This window comes from Denticeps clupeoides, chromosome 17, assembly GCF_900700375.1.
Source record: "Denticeps clupeoides chromosome 17, fDenClu1.1, whole genome shotgun sequence".
Lineage (NCBI taxonomy): Eukaryota > Metazoa > Chordata > Actinopteri > Clupeiformes > Denticipitidae > Denticeps > Denticeps clupeoides.
The window spans coordinates 13,914,441-13,933,990 of record NC_041723.1 but is presented as its reverse complement, the minus strand read 5'-3'; the positions used below and the strand labels follow the sequence as shown (position 1 = coordinate 13,933,990).

General features: G+C 48.3%; 1 protein-coding gene across 3 annotated transcripts in view; it reads left to right on the top strand.

The window, feature by feature from the left end:
• bcar1 (BCAR1 scaffold protein, Cas family member) overlaps window positions 1-19,550 on the top strand; it is a 54,167-nt gene that overhangs the window by 32,468 nt on the left and 2,149 nt on the right. For all 3 annotated transcript variants that reach the window (XM_028958851.1, XM_028958849.1, XM_028958852.1), the window contains exons 2-5: window positions 1,707-2,396; window positions 14,650-14,796; window positions 17,588-17,701; window positions 17,903-19,132. In XM_028958851.1, the coding sequence (XP_028814684.1) occupies window positions 1,707-2,396; window positions 14,650-14,796; window positions 17,588-17,701; window positions 17,903-19,132 (2,181 nt within the window). The remainder of the gene's footprint in view (window positions 1-1,706; window positions 2,397-14,649; window positions 14,797-17,587; window positions 17,702-17,902; window positions 19,133-19,550) is intronic.

The following is a 19,550-nucleotide window of genomic DNA, read 5'->3' as shown; positions in this document are numbered from 1 at the left end:
ATGACCTCACCAATGATCAGAGGTCTGTATGCTGTATGCGAGCTTGTACGCCTGTGTATGCGCATGCACGATGCCTGCATGGTGACATCGCAGACAGCTGCTACTGTGCATGCAGCCTCTCAGGCCCTATTGTGTGGGGTCGTGCGTGTAAAACCCCGGACCTCCTCACACTGAGCGACTGTCCCTCTGTCCGCACAAGCGCCGCATTCATCCGCGCTCTGGCCTGAGTACACCTCTCTCTGTCTCTCTTCTGTCTCCGGCACAAAACCTGCATTCATCACACACTAGCGGAGAGGCCCAGTCCCATCAGTCAGACCGAGATCACATTCAGTGGTTCAGAACTGGAGCGACTGTGGCACTCGGCACATGCCCAGTAACGACCAGGGAGGGTAAATAACCCAGAATAACGAGAGAGAAAATGGCCCACTTAATAGGCAATGGAAGTAATGTTTCTTGATTGTGCAAACATCATTTACCCTCTCTTGTGGATCATTTAGATTATGTGTGTAAGCAGTTGGACAGGGCCACATTCGATGTGCGTGTGTGTAATGTGAGGATGCTTCCTGCTGTAAAATGTAGTAATAATCCGTACAAACCAATTTCATCTCCAGCCATCTGGGTTTAAGCCCATCACCCCGTACATAAAAGGATACCCGGCTGTCCCTTGTATGGTCCATCATTGACGAGTGGCAAGAACGATGAACAGGGACCACGGTAGACTGAGACAGGCAAGGAGGGAAACATGTAAAGTGAAGTGATTGTGATACACAGCAGCGCAGCACACGGTGCACACAGTGAAATGTGTCCATCACCCATCGCTTCCTTAACCGCTAAGCCACCACTGCCACCAAAGCTGAGGTGTTGAGAAGAGTGTCTGATTCTGAGGACCTAAAATAATTAGCATTTGGCATAAATGTCCAGTTACAAGCAATATTAGTAAAAAATAAAATCATGATTTCGGTTACTGCCGAGACACGGATTAATATTTAATCCAAGCGTCCATAAATGGGTGGTATTATTTTTGATAAGCATGTTATTAACAGAGACTACAATGTGAAATTCATTAGTTAAAAACACAATGTGGCAGCTGGTCTGGATATAATTGACTTGTCGTTGACTATGAGGAGGAAGACAGTTTTAATATTTATGATAATTTATAGGATTCAATTAAATCAACCCATTATTCACAAAACTCCCATAAAGCTACACAATCTCATTGTCCTATATAATAACGATATGAACGTACATTATTATAATTTTTTTTTTACGATCATGTGTGTAATATATGCATGTTTAGAGCCATTCTTCTGGGTTTTATGTCGATAAATCTTTTTGCAATTAGCCGTTCACTTCTTGTCCTCATTGCCAGTGTGCCGTGATCGAGAGCCTATAGACTGTCCATGCTTCATTAAAGAGCCACTTTGAACGGGTAGGCATATGTGTCCTGGACTTGTGCCATGCGGGACCAGTATTCGGTGCCAAAGAAGAGGGAGAGAGGTGCAAGTTGGGGAGGGGTGTGGAGGGGCTTCGGCAAATATTTGTTTAGTGTGAAAGAAAAGCAGTGTTTGCTCGGGACATTTTGTAATGCCTCGGCCAGTGACAGAGTCCTGCTAGTGTGGAGCAGAGGTGTTGGACCAACTCACGCTGGTCATGTGTGCTTTATTGGAGCAGAGATTGATTTAAATTTTTCATTTGTCTCCATACAGAATGTCTTAGCCAAGGCCCTGTATGACAATGTGGCCGAGTCCCCAGACGAGCTCTCCTTCCGAAAGGGTGACATCATGACAGTGCTGGAGCGTGACACACAGGGATTGGATGGCTGGTGGCTCTGCTCGCTGCACGGCCGCCAGGGCATCGTCCCTGGCAATCGCCTGAAGATCCTGGTCGGTATGTACGACAAGCAGCAACAGCAGCCGTCGACACCGCTGGCCAACTCTGCCCCCAACCAGCTGGTGCCCCCCCAGCCGGCGGCTTACAGTAAACCCTCCCCAGCCTCCCAGTACACGGCCATGCATCCCGCCTATTCCTCCGCTAGCTCCACGGCTTCCAGTAACCCTGACGGCGTCTACATGTTCCCACCCACCCACGGCAAGTCCGGCAACGCCAGCCTGTACCAAATACCGCCTCCCCCTCAGACACCCCAAGCTAAAGCCCCCGCACTCGTCAAAAAGCAAGGAGGATGCTCACAATTCCCTGGCAAAGACATCTACCAGGTGCCCCCCTCAATTAATAACCCAGGGCAGGACATCTACCAGGTGCCACCATCAGCTGGAGGTCCTGGTCCAGGTCAGGATATCTACCAGGTGCCACCCTCCATGAACCAAGCTCAGGATATCTACCAGATTCCCCCCTCCACAGAGACGAGGAGCTGGGACTCATCCAAGACCCTGGGGAAGGTAAGACAGAAGCTGCAAATTTGCACCCATTACTTATTCATTCTAATCATAAAATGTAATGTAGCCTCTGTCCTCACTTTCATTCCCTTGTTTTGGGGTTTTGAAAGAGAAGAGCTCAAGGTTACCTGTCATGGTTAAGGCCACATGTTGACAAAATAAACGTGCCTGGGTGTGACAGAGAGAGCACTGTAGATAATAAATAATGCAGCACAACAGATACTGCCAGCTGCTTAATCATCGTAATCGTCAATCCGTTGCAATTAGGGGTTTGCAGAATGTTAAATATTGCAACACTAATAAAAGAAATGAAAACTGGAGAATCCTTAGTTTAGTCTTCATTGGTCAAATATATATGTCAACTATGCATGTCTAAGTACTCACACAATCCTGCAAAATACCGATCATACTTGCAGTGTAGTAACAGTGCAGATCCGTACTATAAGCGGAAACTACGAGACCGTGTGGGTGCGGTGGCACCAGGGCTGTGGGTGGGTGTGGGTTCACAAAGCACCAGCCACAGGGCCATGTGTGAGAGCAGCAGAGCTAAGTGAAGTGTGATGATGAGGAAGGAGGAGCGCAGCTGCGGCCCCCGCCCGCCAAGGGCCACTCACTGAACACAGGCCTCCACCAACCAAGTTCACACCACCATCACGGCTCTCCTCGGGGTGCCCTGCCAGCCATGGGTTATACCAGGTATTCTGACAGGCCTCACTAAGACCTGCCAGCATAGAGAAACCATGCAATGTAGGGAAATCTCTAGAATGTGTAGAAATGGAGGCAGGCCTTGAAAAGTGCCACAGCCTCTGAGGTCACCAGGCATCAGAGAGACAAACAGACAGACACACAGCAGGGTGTGTCTACTCACTCACCTCATGGTGACCCTGTCACATGCCCTGCCACCTCCTTCCACTTACTTTCCCCCCATTACCCCACCCCCCTCGTCCCAGGTCTGAGAGGGGTGGATGGAGGGAGGATGGGAGGTCACCAGCTGCACAGATAGGGACTGAATAAAGTCCAGACGTATCGGTTCAGGTGACAGAAAGGAAAACAAGAGTCTCTTCATCTTAAAGCCACGTTCAGAGCATTATTCATAATATATGCAGTGGTCATGAGTTCATAAAGTAAACTCAGCCTCAAGGTCTCTTGTCCTTGTGTCCAGTAATAAGATTTTATATAATTTAAAAAAAAGCCAAGTTAAGAATGTTTAAATCTGGGTCCTTGTAATTCTGTAGTAACAGTGAATTGTGCGATAATGCAGCAATAATAATTAGCGTTAGAATCTTGAGCAAATTGAATTGTGAAGCAAGTGCAGCTGCACACCTCCAGCATTCAGTGGATGAAGCCGCTGTTGTTGGACTTTACGTTCCCACTCTGACTTCTGGGGAATAAGATCTCGCAATTCGAACAACAGACAAGGAGCCCACATGGCTGCAGCTGAGCTCCCACCATTCCAACAGACCCTTGCTGACTGTTCCGGGCGTCAGTCGTGGATTGAGGGACAGACAGCAGTTGGGTTGTTTCTGTACAATAGCAGGTTGGTACTCCGAAGCGCCTTTGAAGGCTGGAGGAAGGCGAGCCTGATCCTGCTCAGCTGTGCCAGGCATGAGTCGGCTGGAGAGGGGTGTCCTGTGGGTGTGGCGGTGGAGGAGGCAGTCGGAACAACTGTGGCCAGCTTCACCCCAAGTATGACAATGTTGGCACGTGCCACTCAAAGTCTGGGTGCACTCCACTAAGGTGCTTCAATTGGCCTCTCTGCCTGTCCCTGAATCAGTATTTTTAGGGGTGTGCAAAAAAAATCGATTCAAAATCGATTCACACAGGATACAAAATCGATTCATATTTCCCATTTTGTAATGGCACGGGTTTAATTTTTTTTCCGGGTAGGAGTTTGCCAATCCTATAGATGGCGCTATGCTGGTTTCTGCTCAGATAGTAATTCTTGGTGTGAATAAGAAGAAAGTGGGTGTGCGCACGTGCAAGCAATGGATGGACGCGCCATGGAAAAGAAATTTCACCTGCCCCGCCCTCATTTAAGGCAGACGTTTGGGCACATTTTGGATTCTACAACATTGATGGCAAGAAAGAGATTAATAAAACTCAGGACTGAAATGGAAACGGTTTAGGTAAAAAGAAAATGTTCACAATTAATTAATATAGTGTGGATGTTACACTTGTTACAACACTTTACAGCCAAATGTAGCAGCATTTTTATTCATTCTGATAATAGAACTCTACAACCAAATATAGCAGCTCTTATTTGGTTTGATTTAATCTACTTTTATCTCAAGTGTCAATTAAGTTGACGGTTTGCAGTTTATATTTGCAACAGTTTATATTTTTGTAATGTGACTTCAACTTCGTATCAGACTGATGGAAAATAAAAAATAATGAACATTTTGAATTAAGGAACGTTTTGAATCGAATTGTGAGCCCAATAATCGGAATCGAAACGAATTGTGACATTATCTGAATCGTGCACCCATAGTATTTGTCTCTCTGCAGCTTAATTTACATTTACATTTACGGCATTTGGCAGACGCCCTTATCCAGAGCGACTTACAACGTGCTTTCAAGTTACCATCGATGAAGAGATCAATTCCGGTTCACTAGGACCCCCAACTATGAATACATCTATTTAATTCACTCTGTTGTAGATTCTGTACACAATGTTCGACAACAAGAAAATTACAATTTAATCTAAATATTACAAGGTGCTCAGTGACTGAGCTGTTCTGACCTCGAGGGGAAGTTCATTCCACCACCGAGGGGCCAAGACGGAGAAGAGTCTAGATGCATGTCTTCCTTTTACCTTCAGAGATGGAGGGACCAGGCGAGCCGTACTGGAGGCTCGGAGTAAACGAGGTGCAGTGCGAGGTGTAATAAGGGCTTAATCTATTTACACTACATTTACATTTACATTTACAGCATTTATCAGACGCTCTTATCCAGAGCGACTTACAATCAGTATTACAGGGACAGTCTCCCTGGAGCAATTTAGGGTTAAGTCTCTGCTGTCAGGGACACAATGGTAGTAAGTGGGATTCGAACCCGGGTCTTCTGGTTCATAGGCGAGTGTGTTACCCACTAGGCTACTACCACCCTACATTGGAACACTACCTTGCCATGGCCATGGCAACTGCTTAACAGCACCAGACACAGACAAAACAACAGCTAAATAAATTGCCCACCGCTATCTGTCCTTTCTGCACCGCAGCTTTAAAAGAAATGAATAAGCTTTACGGATAACACAAGCCCCTCTAGCTAGATGAGGAATGTAGTTTGGCTTAATGTGGTGATAATGACTGTTGGTTATGGAGCAGCTAGGCGGAGAGGCTTCTGATGCCATTTGTTCCAAATCACCTGGGGATGCGCTGCATTGCTGCTGAAGAGGCGCGGTGCAGAGAAGCATTTCAGCTAAAGCCATACAGCTGCAGAAAACGGAGCTTTCAGCATACCGGATCTGAGTTTATTTCCATTACAAATTTCAAGTACAGCTGAAGTTGTTTACAAAGTCAAAGTAATTAGCACAGCACCCAGTGCGCACGGTGAAATGCGGTCTCTGCATTTAACGCTCGCTCTCATGGGGCAGCCATGAAAGGGGAACGGCAGGCAGTGTGTGTGGACGGTACTTTGCTCAGTGGCACCTCGGTGAGTCCTTGGCACCCCTTCCTAGGCCAAACACCTCAACCTCGTAGTACTAAAAAAGTGAAAAATGTGATGCTACAGCTCGGTGTTGCGTAACAGCACGGAACATTAAGGTGGGTCAAGTACCCATCAGCCTTTCCACATCCGTAGTGTGCACCCCCGCCTTGCCGAAGGTTAATGGGGATTTTCGAATGTGTTTAGGCCTGATAGTGTTTGCTGGAGACCTGCTCCCCTGGGTTAAGCATTAACCATCCGGCCGCATGCAGCCGCACTTTGACCTTCTGGCGTAAACACAAGGGCGGCAAACACTCCAGTGTCTAGTGAATGCTGCTGTGGCTCTCGCTGCACCATGGCTCGGATATGGGGGAGGCAGGTGACCTCGTGACCAGCAGAGGGGTAGAGGTAGACCCTTGCCTATTTAGCTAATCCCCCACCCTCCCTTGGGTTATTATGGGAAGGAATATTTCCTTCTGACAGAAGAAGGACAGGTTGAATGGAGATAGAGCAAAAGAGAGCCCTGTTTCCGTGCTCGGAGCCGGGTCTTGAAGTAAATGTGTAATCCCGGCAGGCTTTGAAGTGTCTAGGCGCTGACCTGAGCCACGTGAGGCCAGGGAGTGGCTGGAAGGCTTATCTGTAGGAACAGGCAGGTTTGAGTAGAGTAGGTGCTTATAGATTCACAAAGGTGCTGAGGGGTGTGTGATGGGCAAGCAAGGGAGATTTTTACTTTCTTTTTACATTTTAAGTTGGTGTATATCCATGAAATGTTACTTACATTACACCATGCAGCCACCTTTTCCTGCTAAAACACCTTTAACTTCAAGTGTTTGAGGTGTGTCATGCGATATAGATAAGACTTGTCTTTCCAGCCTGTCCTAAAGATGCTTTCGTGGAATATTTCCACTTCCAGAAGTATTTTTTACAGTGCGTCAGAGCACAGTAACCATGGCCCAGTCACTGAAAGAGGCCATTCCCATCAGAGAATTTCAATGGTAGGGTGGTAGTAGCCTAGTGGGTAACACACTCGCTTATGAACCAGAAGACCCAGGTTCAAATCCCACTTACCACCATTGTGTCCCTGAGAAAGACACTTAACCCTGAGTGTCTCCAGGGGGGACTGTCCCTGTAACTACTGATTGTAAGTCGCTCTAGATAAGGGCGTCTGGTAATTGCCGTAAATGTACGTGAAACGAAGTTATCCTGCAGAACGTTGTTCAGGGGATCACAATGCCTCCAGATGCCTGCCTTCACTCCCCATGGATTAGTGTGGGTGGGGAGGTACCTTCATAGTAGTAACAATTCTCAATTCAGGCCACAGTATTTGGAGATTTCTGGATGGTTACTTCTCCATAAATGCCCCTGCTTGCTGCAGGCCCTTCACCCTGCACTATTGTAGAACAGATTCAGACATCTCTGATTGCGTTTTTTCTTGACTCTGTCGCTCATTCTCACTTTCTGCAGAAATAACTGTCCTGGTTGTGTGAAACGTGGCTCGCTGCCCCTCTGGGGCTGAGATTAAAAGAGTAACTCAGAGCCTAATTGAAGCACATTGTGTGCTTGTGTAAAAGGACCTCTTTCACTGGGCCCACACGGCTGCACACGCTGGCACAGTGACTACGTGCCATCAGCCCCGCCTCCGAATGCCCTCCTTTCCTTTGGCTGTAGTCGTGCACTATGACTTATCTGCACGTCCACTGATGTTCTTCATTTGAAAGCCCTCTTTAATGCATCCATTTTTTGGTGTTGTGGGGGGTTAACCGGCATCTGCCTGTGGTCTGAAGTGGTCTGGACCCATGCCAGTTACCAGTAGCCCTGTGCCCTGGTGAGAACGTCTATCTGGCCACCAGCCCGCAGCCAGGCCCGGTTCGTCTGCGACCGGCTACCATGGGTCACTGCTGGACTCTCCGTCCCTGTGTGGGATCTGAAGAGGGCCTGGGAGATGTGAGTCACTGTGCCAGGAACACACTGCAGTAAATCTGATGCAGCATAAAGAGGTCAGCTCTCCTCGTCTTCCTCCGTGTGTGTCTGTCCTGAAAGAAAAGAACTTTTGTAAATGTAGGGATATTTTGGGATTATGCGTAGTTGTATGCATAGATTTTGCACTGTTTATATGCTTTGTATGCATATGTTCCATACATATTAACCTAGTTCTTTGCAAAGGTACAATAAGAACTGTGTAAGTGCGTGTGTATGTTGAGAGAATGGAGAGAAGCACCCAGCTTTACGCCTGATGGCATCGCCTCCATTACCTGCTGCGGATTCATTTTCTGCTCTACTAGTGAGTGCAGTGGAAAGGAGAGGGGGGCGGACAGACTCAGGAAAGGAGTCGAGCGCTGGAGAGGAGGGGGTAAAGTGGGAGAGCGGAGCGGGAATTAGAGAGGACACGGTGCCCTAAGCGCCCGCGTCCTGTTATTACCTTCACGCAAAGACGGGGTCGGCCGGCCTGGAGGGCCGTGACGGGTGTGGGATCTGCCCCCGGCGTAAACAGCAGGGCCCTGAGAGCTTTTATTTGTGCTTCGCTGGCCCTCATCAAAGAGATGGAATATCACAGGGGCCATGTGCTCGCTTTGTGCTGCGGAGAGTTGAAAGGCCCGAGAAAGTGCAGGCCAGAGGGGAGTCAAGGAGGTGGAACTGGCGGCCGAACGTTTCTTCTACAAAAGGTGGATACCCACCTGCCGTGTTTGTGTGTGTATGGCGATACACACTTAATGCTCAGCTTGACCCGCAGAGTCACAAGTTTGGTCGGAACAACAAAGAAGAAAGAATCAATTATCAATGCACTTACAAGTCTACCGAGTTTTAATAGCAGTAAAATGTCGAAAGACCCTGTATTTTTACTGTGTTGTTTCATCTACTGGGGGGGGGGCAGTCGTGGCCTAGCGGTTAAGGAAGCGGCCCTGTAATCACCCGATCCGCCAAGGTGAGACTGAGGTGCCACTGATCAAAGCACCGTCCCCACACACTGCTACCCGGGCACCTGTCATGGCTGCCCACTGCTCACTCAGGGTGATGGTTAAAATCAGAGGACACATTTCGTTGTGTCACCGTGTGCTGTGCTGCAGTGTATCACAATGACAGTCACGTCACTTTGACTTTTTCACTTTCATCTACTGATCATTTTAATGTACTGAAGCATAGTAGTCAGAGCAGGAATATGATGATGAGCACACACATGTTTGTCAGTAAGCGTGTGCTCCTAATTGGCTCTAGTGAGGCGGCAGCTCCTGCGGCGGTGAACTCAATGGTCACTGTTTTAACAGCGCCCCTCTGATGTTTTACTTGCTCTCCTTAAGGTCAGACATGAAAGAGTCAGACCGAGATTCAGGAAACAAGATCTACTTAACAGTTTCCAGCGGAGACCAAATGTCATATTAAGTTGCAACACCTAAAGCGGAACCTGTACCCAGTTCAGAGAATAAGTAAATTAATGGAAACATGTCACCGTCGTCCCCTTTCGTCTACTTGCTGGAATGGATTGAGACAGTCAGATTGCAAGCATCGTTGTTCATTTTCTTTTTTTCCTCTCACAACTAGTGAGAGTCTTTTTCTTTTAAAACTAGAATGTTCACACATTTTGGTTGCATGGCTAATGACGATTGGAGAGATATACAATCTATGACCGCAGATGAAAACGACTTGGGCTTTCTGTGTCCACACAGCCTTGAAAACCTCAGATCTGTGTTGCATTAAATTGGATTTGAGTCACTCCAGTTTCCTAATGTAAACGGAGCCAGAGATGCTGCTGTCTCCACGGAGACCAAGTCAGTCGCATCTCTTTTATTAACAGGTGCCGGGAGGAGTGTTGTATTACCAGGAGATGAAGAGGAGTTTATGTTTGGGGACACACAATGAATAGTGAGAGGAAATGGAAATAAAGAAATGAATAGAAATACGCATCCAGCCATAGAAATAAAAATAGAACGGTATATAAAGTATGGTTAGAAAAAGGTGGGGAGCACCACACACACCCACACCAGTAATGTGGGCCATGTGGCCAGGGGCTTGGGGCTGCCAGCAAGGTATTTGCAGATTAACGCCGGGGGTCTCTGTGTCTCCAGCACTGGTCGCCACTCATTCACACACACACACACACACACACACACACACACACACACACACACACACACACACACACACACAAGCATGTGCATAAGATGTGCATAAAATTAAATACTGGTTAATCCTGCATCACATGGCAGCAGCCATGCATTGTGCCTTTTTTACCCATGGGGTAGGCATGTCTCCTGACATAAACAGCTGCATCCACCCCAAAAAAGTTGTACGTTAAACACCCAAGACGTTTGGCATAGTAATGATAGACCTGTATGGCTTGTACTGCACCGTGAGCTTCTGAAGCCCTGTTGTTATTTGTGAGCAGCTCACACTGCTACGTCTGGTCTTGAAAGACTCGAGGCGGAGCGGCGAGGGCCGTAAAATTCGCTGTGCAACTGCAGATGGCTCCAGATGAGGCTCCTCTGGCAGCAACGTCCCACCCCAGCTGAGAGCCACATGCAGAAGAGACTAGTCTGGACTATATGACTAGATTTTTAGGTTTATACAGGCTCTCGCTTCCTTTTCACTAGACTTCAGTAGAAAAATTGCGCTTATTTTGGTCCAACTTCCCAACTTTTACGATCACACTGGACCAGAGTGCTGTACAGAAGACTAAAGTAAGAGACAATAAATAAAAGATCTGGTCACTAGCAAAAAATTTAATTATGCATACATTAGAAAATTAAATGAATAAAAGAAGAGTAACAATAAAATGAAATTTTATTTACATTTTTTATGATGTTTTGTTTAGATAGAATGTACTACACATAACACATACACACCACACATGAAGTCAACATTAACATGCAAATGGAAGGAGCATATCTGAGGCGGTGACACACATCAGTGTCATGCACTGACCTCCATGTCTTTCACTCTTGTCACCAGAGGGGTCAGTGATGACGCCACTTGCTGCTGTGGTAAAACAATGCCTCTTGCATGCTGTCCATGCACTGACCCCCTCTATAAAATCCCCCCCACCCGCCCTGGGCTCTGAAAGAAGCTTGTGGGACAGCTTGTGACACAGATGGCCAGGAAGTGATGGGTGACCCATGGGGGGATTGTCATACGTGGTACAGCGCATGTAAGGGTAAAAAACCAGTGTGAAGTTATGCGAGAGCCCCTGGGTGTTTGAACTCTGACCCCCTGCTTTATGCTCCAGAGCTCTCAAGTGAGTTACTCATGGCCCAGTCACGCCATTGTGTCGGTCCAGCCATCGCCAAGGCGACTGCAGGCGGCCAAATCCTGTTCATACTCTCGGCTCTCATGAGACGCAGACCAGCTTGGTCGGCAGCTTCCTTTCCCTCGCATCCAGATTTGCTGCTTTGTGATTGGTTGAGTTGGATCATGGGCTGATCTGAAACTGTCTGGTTTCAACAGAAAATAATTACGCTAAGGTAATTATTCGAACCCTGACCACGCCCCCCAGAGACTGCCATGAACCGCTAAACAGGAGAAAGAAAAGACGTAACAATTAAAATTGAAAGCAGAAAAAAGGGGAGCCTCTGTAAGGTCTCATTTGAACATGCATATTTAATGATTAAGGAGCAAGGCCCTCAATTTGCATGAAAGATCACTTAATCAGAGTCTCTCCCGGTGGGGGTAAGAAGAAAGGCGGATGTTGGCGGGAAATAACGATGGCACAAATGGCTTTGTTGGATGCTCATGCACAGCTGGGAGTAGTGGCACGCAGGACGGTGTCAGCTGCCACATCTCCATTATGTGAGGTGGGGGGGTCATTCTGGAAGTGGACCTGTGCTGAACTGGGCTGGGAGGACCCCTATTGTCCCCCAGTCTCTTTATGACATCATCGTAACGAGCCTGACTGTGGCGGGCTGTGACATCTGGAGGCCGAAGTCACCCCCATTCCTTCCTTGTGTCCGGGGCCCATTGACCAAATCTTTCAATATTATTGATGAGCGCCGGATGAGAGCACAGCCCATATGTGTCTCAGCCCCCTTCCGCAGCTCTCGCCAATAATTCACTCCATTGATCAGCATTAGTTATGGCCAACCTGTTTAGTGGCTCTCACTGGGAAGCTCGAGTGACTGGTGGAGGAGGGTTTAAGGGCCTGTTGAAGAGACTGTTGGTTCTGCTCCGTTAAGTGAGAGGATTCCCGGGGAAACGTTGCCCATAATCCCACAAAGCTACTACGGAATCGTCAGTGTTGATAGGCAGGGGTTAAACGGGCCATTAGTTTATTGACTGCGGCATCTGAGAGGCCCCGGCACTTGCCGAGGTCAAGGTGCACAAGATAAGACTCCGCTATTCAACGCGGGATAGCTGCTGCGTTAAAAAAAAACAACACTGTGTTATGACTTTGGCACAGATCTGAGAACTGTGGACGTGACACGTTATCATCGAGAGGTGCTGTGTGTGACAGCAGTGTGTGTTTCCTTCATACCTGGATGGGGTGTTATTTGAAGCACCTGCAGCGGATCGTAACTCGTGTGAAAGTGTGTGGAGCACCGTGGAGAATTCGCCCGTTTACTGCAGCTGTCTGGAGACCAGGAGGGACAGAAGGAGGGGACCGCAGAGAACCTGACCACCAAAAGAAAAGAAAGCCGAGCAGCAAAGGGAACTCCATTTTCCTGGAAGGGGGTTGTGTGCGGCCGGGATGAGAGGCATTATCCAAGTCAGACTTATTTAACGAGTAATTACTTAATATCCTGCTTAGCATGGCCGTCACATGACAATTGACAGCCCGTTGAATGAGAGAGCAAATATTATTACAGGATCAGGAAGGGTTTCCTCTGCTGTTGAATGTAATTACTGCTCATAGTGTGAAGTTAAGAGTGGAGAATAGTTCAGTAAGTAACAACACTGCAGGCTTAACACCAGCACCATCCACAGGGGTTTGTCTGGCGGGGGTGAAGGGTGGACGTATCACAATGAGACCCATTAGCATAGCACGTTCGTGTGAGCGGAAGATGGTCGGACAGAGTTGGGGTTGGGGGCCACCACCGGTCCTGAGGGGGACTCTCTCTCATGTATTATGTTCTCTCACCTTAACCTGAAAAGGGGCGTGTTGGCCTCTGCATGCCAGCCCGCTACTATCCACACACACCCTAGGTAACAATGCCTAGGCCTGCTTACTACTGTCGAGATGAATGACGTACTAATTTACGTTTACTTTTTGGTGCGTTATGTATTGTTTATGCTTAACCTAATAAATCACAACCAAACTGTTCCTCATTTTTACCTGATTTATGGTGGTAGAAGACTAGTGGGTTATACACTCACCCCCAGGTTTAAACTAAACTTACCACCACCAGTCCCTGAGCAAGACTCACTAACCTGAGTGTCTCCATGGTGACTGTCCCTGTAGTTACTGATATAAGGATCTGGATAAGGAAGACTGCTGAATGTCATGAATGTTAATGTAATGTAATTAACTCCTAACCTTAATAAATATTTTTGTATATTGTGTAAATGTTTAAGCGTTTTGTAATTGTGATTAATTGTGCTGCACTAGTGACATATACTTTGTATTCTGATCGGGGTATCGTATTATTGTATAAACCGGGCGGTTTGCCTTCCTGTACAGATGGGGGGATATAAGAGGCTGGCAGTACGGAGCATCATTGCAGCTCCTCCTCAGCTCCACAGCGGAGATAATCAGACTTCCCAGCCCTGATTGCAGCTGAGATAGCACAGGCTGATGCTGTGATTACATGGACCTTCAGGGGATCAATGGTGGAGCCAGATTAAAGGCGGAGAAGACAGGGAAACTCACAGGCAGCAGGGGAAGGCATAGTTAGTGGAGTTCAGATTGACTGGCAAAGATCGGCATGGAGGAAAAAGTCCAAACTTGACCTCTGTAAATAATGCATGAGCAGAGAGAATTTCATGAATACTAATGTGGCAAATTTGGCCTCTTTTTCTCGTTACGAGAGATTATGTTAGAATATTATGCTATCGGCTAGTGGAAGGAAAATATTAGTTTTTTTATGTGAATAATAATAATGATCGTGTATGCTCCAGAGATTTTTCAAGTGGGGTGTCTCCATGGGAAGAGGATTCGCGGGTGTCTGCTGTTGTATAAATATGGCAGGGAGCTTGTTTTCGTTTCCCAGGCCCGAGCGGTTGACATAGGGCCGCGACGGTAAAGCGGTGCATAAACAGGAGGACAATGGGACAGCTCCTGTTCCCACACTGACCCGTAAGGACCTCTGATCAGAGCTGGCCTCTCGACTTCAACCTGCTCTGGGAAAGAACAACATCTGTCTTATGCATAACCTGATATTGACAAATGTGTGTGTCCATGCTCAGCGAATGCTGAGATTAAATCCACACAACATGCCAATAGTCACTCTTCTAAACAAAAAGTGGGGGTTGTAACACCATGGTATAAGTAGGATAATCCATGCTTTGTGTCATGTGACCATTTGCCTTGGTGTTGGGCATACACATTGTGGATTATCCCTTACACAATAAATGCATTTAGGTTCTGCTTTTAGGTGTTGGCTGTGTTAAAAATGAGAAAATAAGTTCATTTATGTTTGCAGACAATGAAGCGTGAGCAACAAACTGAATATTTCATCTGTTGCCCCTCCAGGTGGTTGTGCCCATGCGGGTCGGCCAGGTCTACGTGTACGACACAGGAAAGGCTGAACAGGACGAGTACGACGTGCCCCGGCACCTGCCCCCGTCGCAGGACATCTACGACGTGCCCCCGGCCCGCCAGCAGTACCACCAGCAGCAGGTGAGAGACTCTGAAAACAAAGCGGCGTGATCTCACGCCTGATCTTTACACAAACACCACAGCACACCTGACCCCTGCTGCTGCAGGAGAAACCCTGGAGCGGTCACAAGGCCGCTCCGCCTCTCGCTGTCTCTGCGTTTGTCCACAGGTCGCCCGTCTGTGAAGTGGCTGCACATTAATATTTGATGCGCTGAGGAATATTAAATCTGCCCTCTCGTCACCCTTTCTTCTTCGCTGCGGGGGGCATTTTAACCTCTGATCAGGTGCACTCGCTGCACTCTGCTTGCTGTAAATAAGACACGTGCCGCGAGTGAACATGCTCTGGTGCTGTAGCGAGCTAACTTCTGATAAACATCAAGCCAGCCTTTTGCTGGTAAAATAATCAAAAGTTCAGACCTGTGTCTCGCATTATTATTCATTATTACAGGATTGTCTTCTTGTCATTGTTTTATTATTAGCATTTCCAAATGTGCTCTAGGATTGCGTTCGTGTAGAAATTGTCCAGAGGCATTTTTATCCTGTGTAAAGTGTGGCTGGTTGCTGTGGGCGCCCAGAGCCCAGATCCGCATCTGAAGGTGAAACCGCTGCTGGGAAGATCTGCTCCACTGGGGCCCACAGCAAAGATCAGACGTAAATTCCAGTTCTAACAAACACACACACACACACACGCTGTTGCATGACAACTGAAGCAGTCAGGACATCCGGCTAAGGAAAGACAAAGAGCCCAGAGCAGGGAGAGTAAAAGGGGAATACACGGTATATATATTTGTCTGTGGAGGGCGAACCGGCGGGGAAAGTGGGAGCTCGAGCGGGTTGTGTCAGAGAAATAATAAAACGCTTGCTGTGTCCCATAAACAAGCTCCTGTCCCTGAGATAGCGGCAAAGCTAATCTGCCGGCCGTGTTTCTTTATTTCCTCTTTTTCACAGAGAGAATAAAAACAGGCTTTTGAATTTTTGAGCCAACGGCCCAATGATAATGCCATTCAGCGTCATTTGCTGCCGTAGCACCGCGGGCCTTACTCAGATCAAGCCCAGTTCGGTGCGTGCGGAATGTTTAAAGGCCCACTGTGAATGAATTGGGGCCGAAATGAAAAAATGAAAGCAGCTCCCTCAGATCGCGCGTTCTGGCCAAGCGGTTTTGATTTTAGTACTCATCACCCCCGCCCCTCGCGCTCTGTCACTCTCCGTGCCCCCAGCGGCCTCCACTGCAGATTGTATCACATTGTTTGCGCAGCATTATAATTGCTAATCTTCTTGTTTGGAGAGGGCAGCGGGGAGCCGGGCAGGAGTGCAATTTGCTGCCTTTTAATGGAAGGCGTCGGGGAGAGAGCAGCAACTTTTAACTTTTAAAGTGTCGCCGACTCGTTCTCCCGCCATTACACCGCCAGTCAGGAGGCGGGAGGAGAGCTGTCTGCATCGGCGCCCTCTGTGACCTGGTGAAGGATGGAGTTAATGCTGTAAGAATGCACTTAATTAAAGGACGAATTGATAGTCATTACACTGCTTGAGGTGTATAAGTTCCCAGCAAGCGGAATTTTAATTCGTTTTTTTATGGAGATTCGAAACGGATTACAAGTTCGTTGTGCATTCGGGGCCCGTCGCAGATGAGTGTTAAACTAGAGCACTTCTGCCTGGCGCCCCCATAAACGTTTTATAAAGTGTTCATATTTACATAAGCGTTGTTTGCATTAAAGACCACAGCCTCCAGAGTTCCGTCAGCCAATAAAAATCCTGATTCACGCTCGGCAGTGAGAACCGGGGCCAGACGCTAGAGCATCTAACAATGCTTTCGGGAACGTGAATCCAGAGCACACAACATGAGCACAATAAGAATTTGAAAGTCGTACTGTTGTAAAACTGTGAGAGATGGGTGCTAATTACAAATCTCTCGTTAGCCGTTCTATGGTTTGAGATTAGGCATTTTTTGGTGCACAGTTGGTGTGTTGAATCATAAGCGAGCCAAAGATGATCATTTAATTAAGAGCTTAATATGCTTAATATGCCGGAAAATATATGTACATATATAAAATTCATATCTGATGTTCCAAAGGTGTCAGAATGATATCAGGTTCCCTGTTGCATGCAAGCGAAGTGACAGCTATCTGTCAGAATGAGGATTAGATTTAAAGCTGGTATCTTTGCAGCACAAGTTGCAATGATGCCCTCCTGCTTTTGGAGTTCTGTTCTTTGATCGGCCTGTATTAATCCCTTCAGAGCGTTGCTGAGTGTGTGTGTTTGGCGCTAGGCAGGAAACAGGCCTGTGTGTGTCTCCTATCGTGTACATCTCCACTCCCCCTGACCCCCAGTCAGCTATAAGTCTCAGTAATCCCTGTGTTCAGCCTAAAATCTTAAGGCAGAGGAGGCGGAGGGGGTAAAGCAAGGAATTCACCTCAGTCACATCAAACACCACTGATGACACAAAATGGACTACATTTTAGTTGTCATGGCACGTCGGCGAGGGGAACGACACAGGAGCTCGACATGGTGGTTTATATATAATATAAATAATGGAAACTGAAAGGCTTGATGGTCTGAAAGGAACATACAAGCACAGGAAGCCCACATGTTAAGCTGGGCCGGGGATTAAAACGTACAATAATGAAATAATTTATATACACTAAACCCCACTTAACATTTTACTGTCTGTAAAAGAATGGTGGCAGGCGAGCTGTATGTATTCTGAAGCTGACAGCCAGTGAAGGGACTTCTGTTATTTCTGCTTCGCCACCTCTCCTTTAGGATGCTTGTACCTACTCACCCTTGACCTCAAGCATCTTCTCTGTTTCTCCAGGTCTATGACACGCCCCCCATGGCTGTGAAGGGCCCCCCAAGCCGGGATGGTGTTCAGGATATCTACGACACGCCCCCCAGTGTGGAAAAAAGCCAATTATTCTCCCAGCAGACGGTGAGAAGCCCCAGTTTAATTCCAGTCACATTGTGCAACTCCTTCACTTTCACAAATACCTGAACATCAAGCCAACCCACACATCCTGCTACTAATATCATAACCATGTGTTGCTCTGGGGGGCAATTACTGTGTATATCAATGTCAATGTGAAAATATTTCGAAATACGCTGTAATAATCTGCATGTTTCTTCCATGTAGGTTTATGACTTCCCACCCTCGGTCAGTAAGGATGTTCCTGATGGTCCCATCAGGGAGGAGACATATGACGTGCCCCCACATTTTGCTAAGATGAAAAATCTGGACACTCAGAGCCAGGCCTACCTGTCCCAGGGTCCAGGAGGTCCAGAACCGGCCATCCCCGAGGACGTTTATGACGTCCCGCCACCCCCACTGACTGGCAAGCGCCTCCCTGAAGGCCAGGAGATCTATGACATTCCGGCCAGCCTGCGCAAGGGTGGAGCCCCTCCAGTGCAGGCCCAACACCCTCAAGACATTTATGACTTCCCCCGCGAGCGTCCGCAAGGAGAGGACACAGGCGACTATGTCTATGATGTTCCTCCTCAGGTGGTCAGGGATGCGGCCACCACCGAGGAGCTGACGGTCAGCTTCAAACGCCTGTCGGCCTCCAGCACAGGCAGCACGCGCAGCAGCTCCTCCCTGGACATGGTCCCGGTGCGGGAGTCGGCCGTGCCGGGACGTCTGCTGCTGCTGGACCTGGAGCAGGCGATGGAGCGGCTGACCCGGCTGCAGCAGGCGGTGGAAAGCTCCGTCTCTCTGCTCATGTCCTTCGTCAGCGGGAACTGGCGGAGCCCGGCGCTCATGGAGAGCAGCCTGCCCTCCATCCGGCAGGCCACGGACAGGATGAGAGGGGCCGTGCGGGACCTGCTGGAGTTCGCTCGAGGCGCCGTGGCGAACGCCGCCCAGGCCACTGACCGCGCTCTGCAGGCCAAGCTGGGCAAGCAGGTGCAGAAGATGGAGGAGGCTTTCCAGGGGCTGGTGAAGTTCGCCCAGGCCCTGGACACTGCGGGTTGGGCCCCTGCCGCTTTGGCAGCGCCCTCCACGGGCGGAGGAGGCGGCGGCGGCGACGACCTCGACCGCCTGATCATGTGCGCACGTGGCATCCCCGACGACACCAAGCAGTTGGCTTCTTTTCTCCATGGCAACGCCTCGCTGTTATTCAAACGGACAAACAAACAGCAGCAACAGCTGCCGCTGCCCCCACTGCCCTCCGGTGCTGACCCGCTGGCTCAGCTGGCCAACAACAACAACGTTTCAGCCTACCAGACGGGCACGCCAGAGAGGGCCAACATCCAGTCCCGCCCCCTGCCCTCGCCGCCCAAGTTTGCAGCAGAGGAGGAGGCGGTGGACAGGCCGTACGAGACCACAGAGGAGGGCTGGTTGGAGGACTACGACTACGTGCATTTACAGGTACGCCCGTCGAAACCCCGGAAAGACGTACTGCAAATGTCCACCAGCCAATACATGCATCAGTACTGGGACAGACAATTTTGATGCCGCAGTGGCTCTTGAGATTTGGGTTGGCAACTCACCGGTCCAAGTCAACTGTCTCTGTAATAAAGGCGTTCGTCCTTAAATGGGTTTGTTTTTCTGCAGGATGTCCACAATATTTCAATGCAGGGGTCTGTAAGCTCTCAGCTTGTAGTTAGAATCACAGTTATTAAACCATAATTAGTATGGTAAAAGTGTTCTCATACTAATGTGTATATGTACTGACGTGGGATTATACACTTTTGGCCATGTGTGCAGTTCTGTGTGCCTGAGAGTGCTAAGCAGCCCTTTGTGCTGTAATGTCACACTGCCACCTGCTGGACATCTGCCGATATCT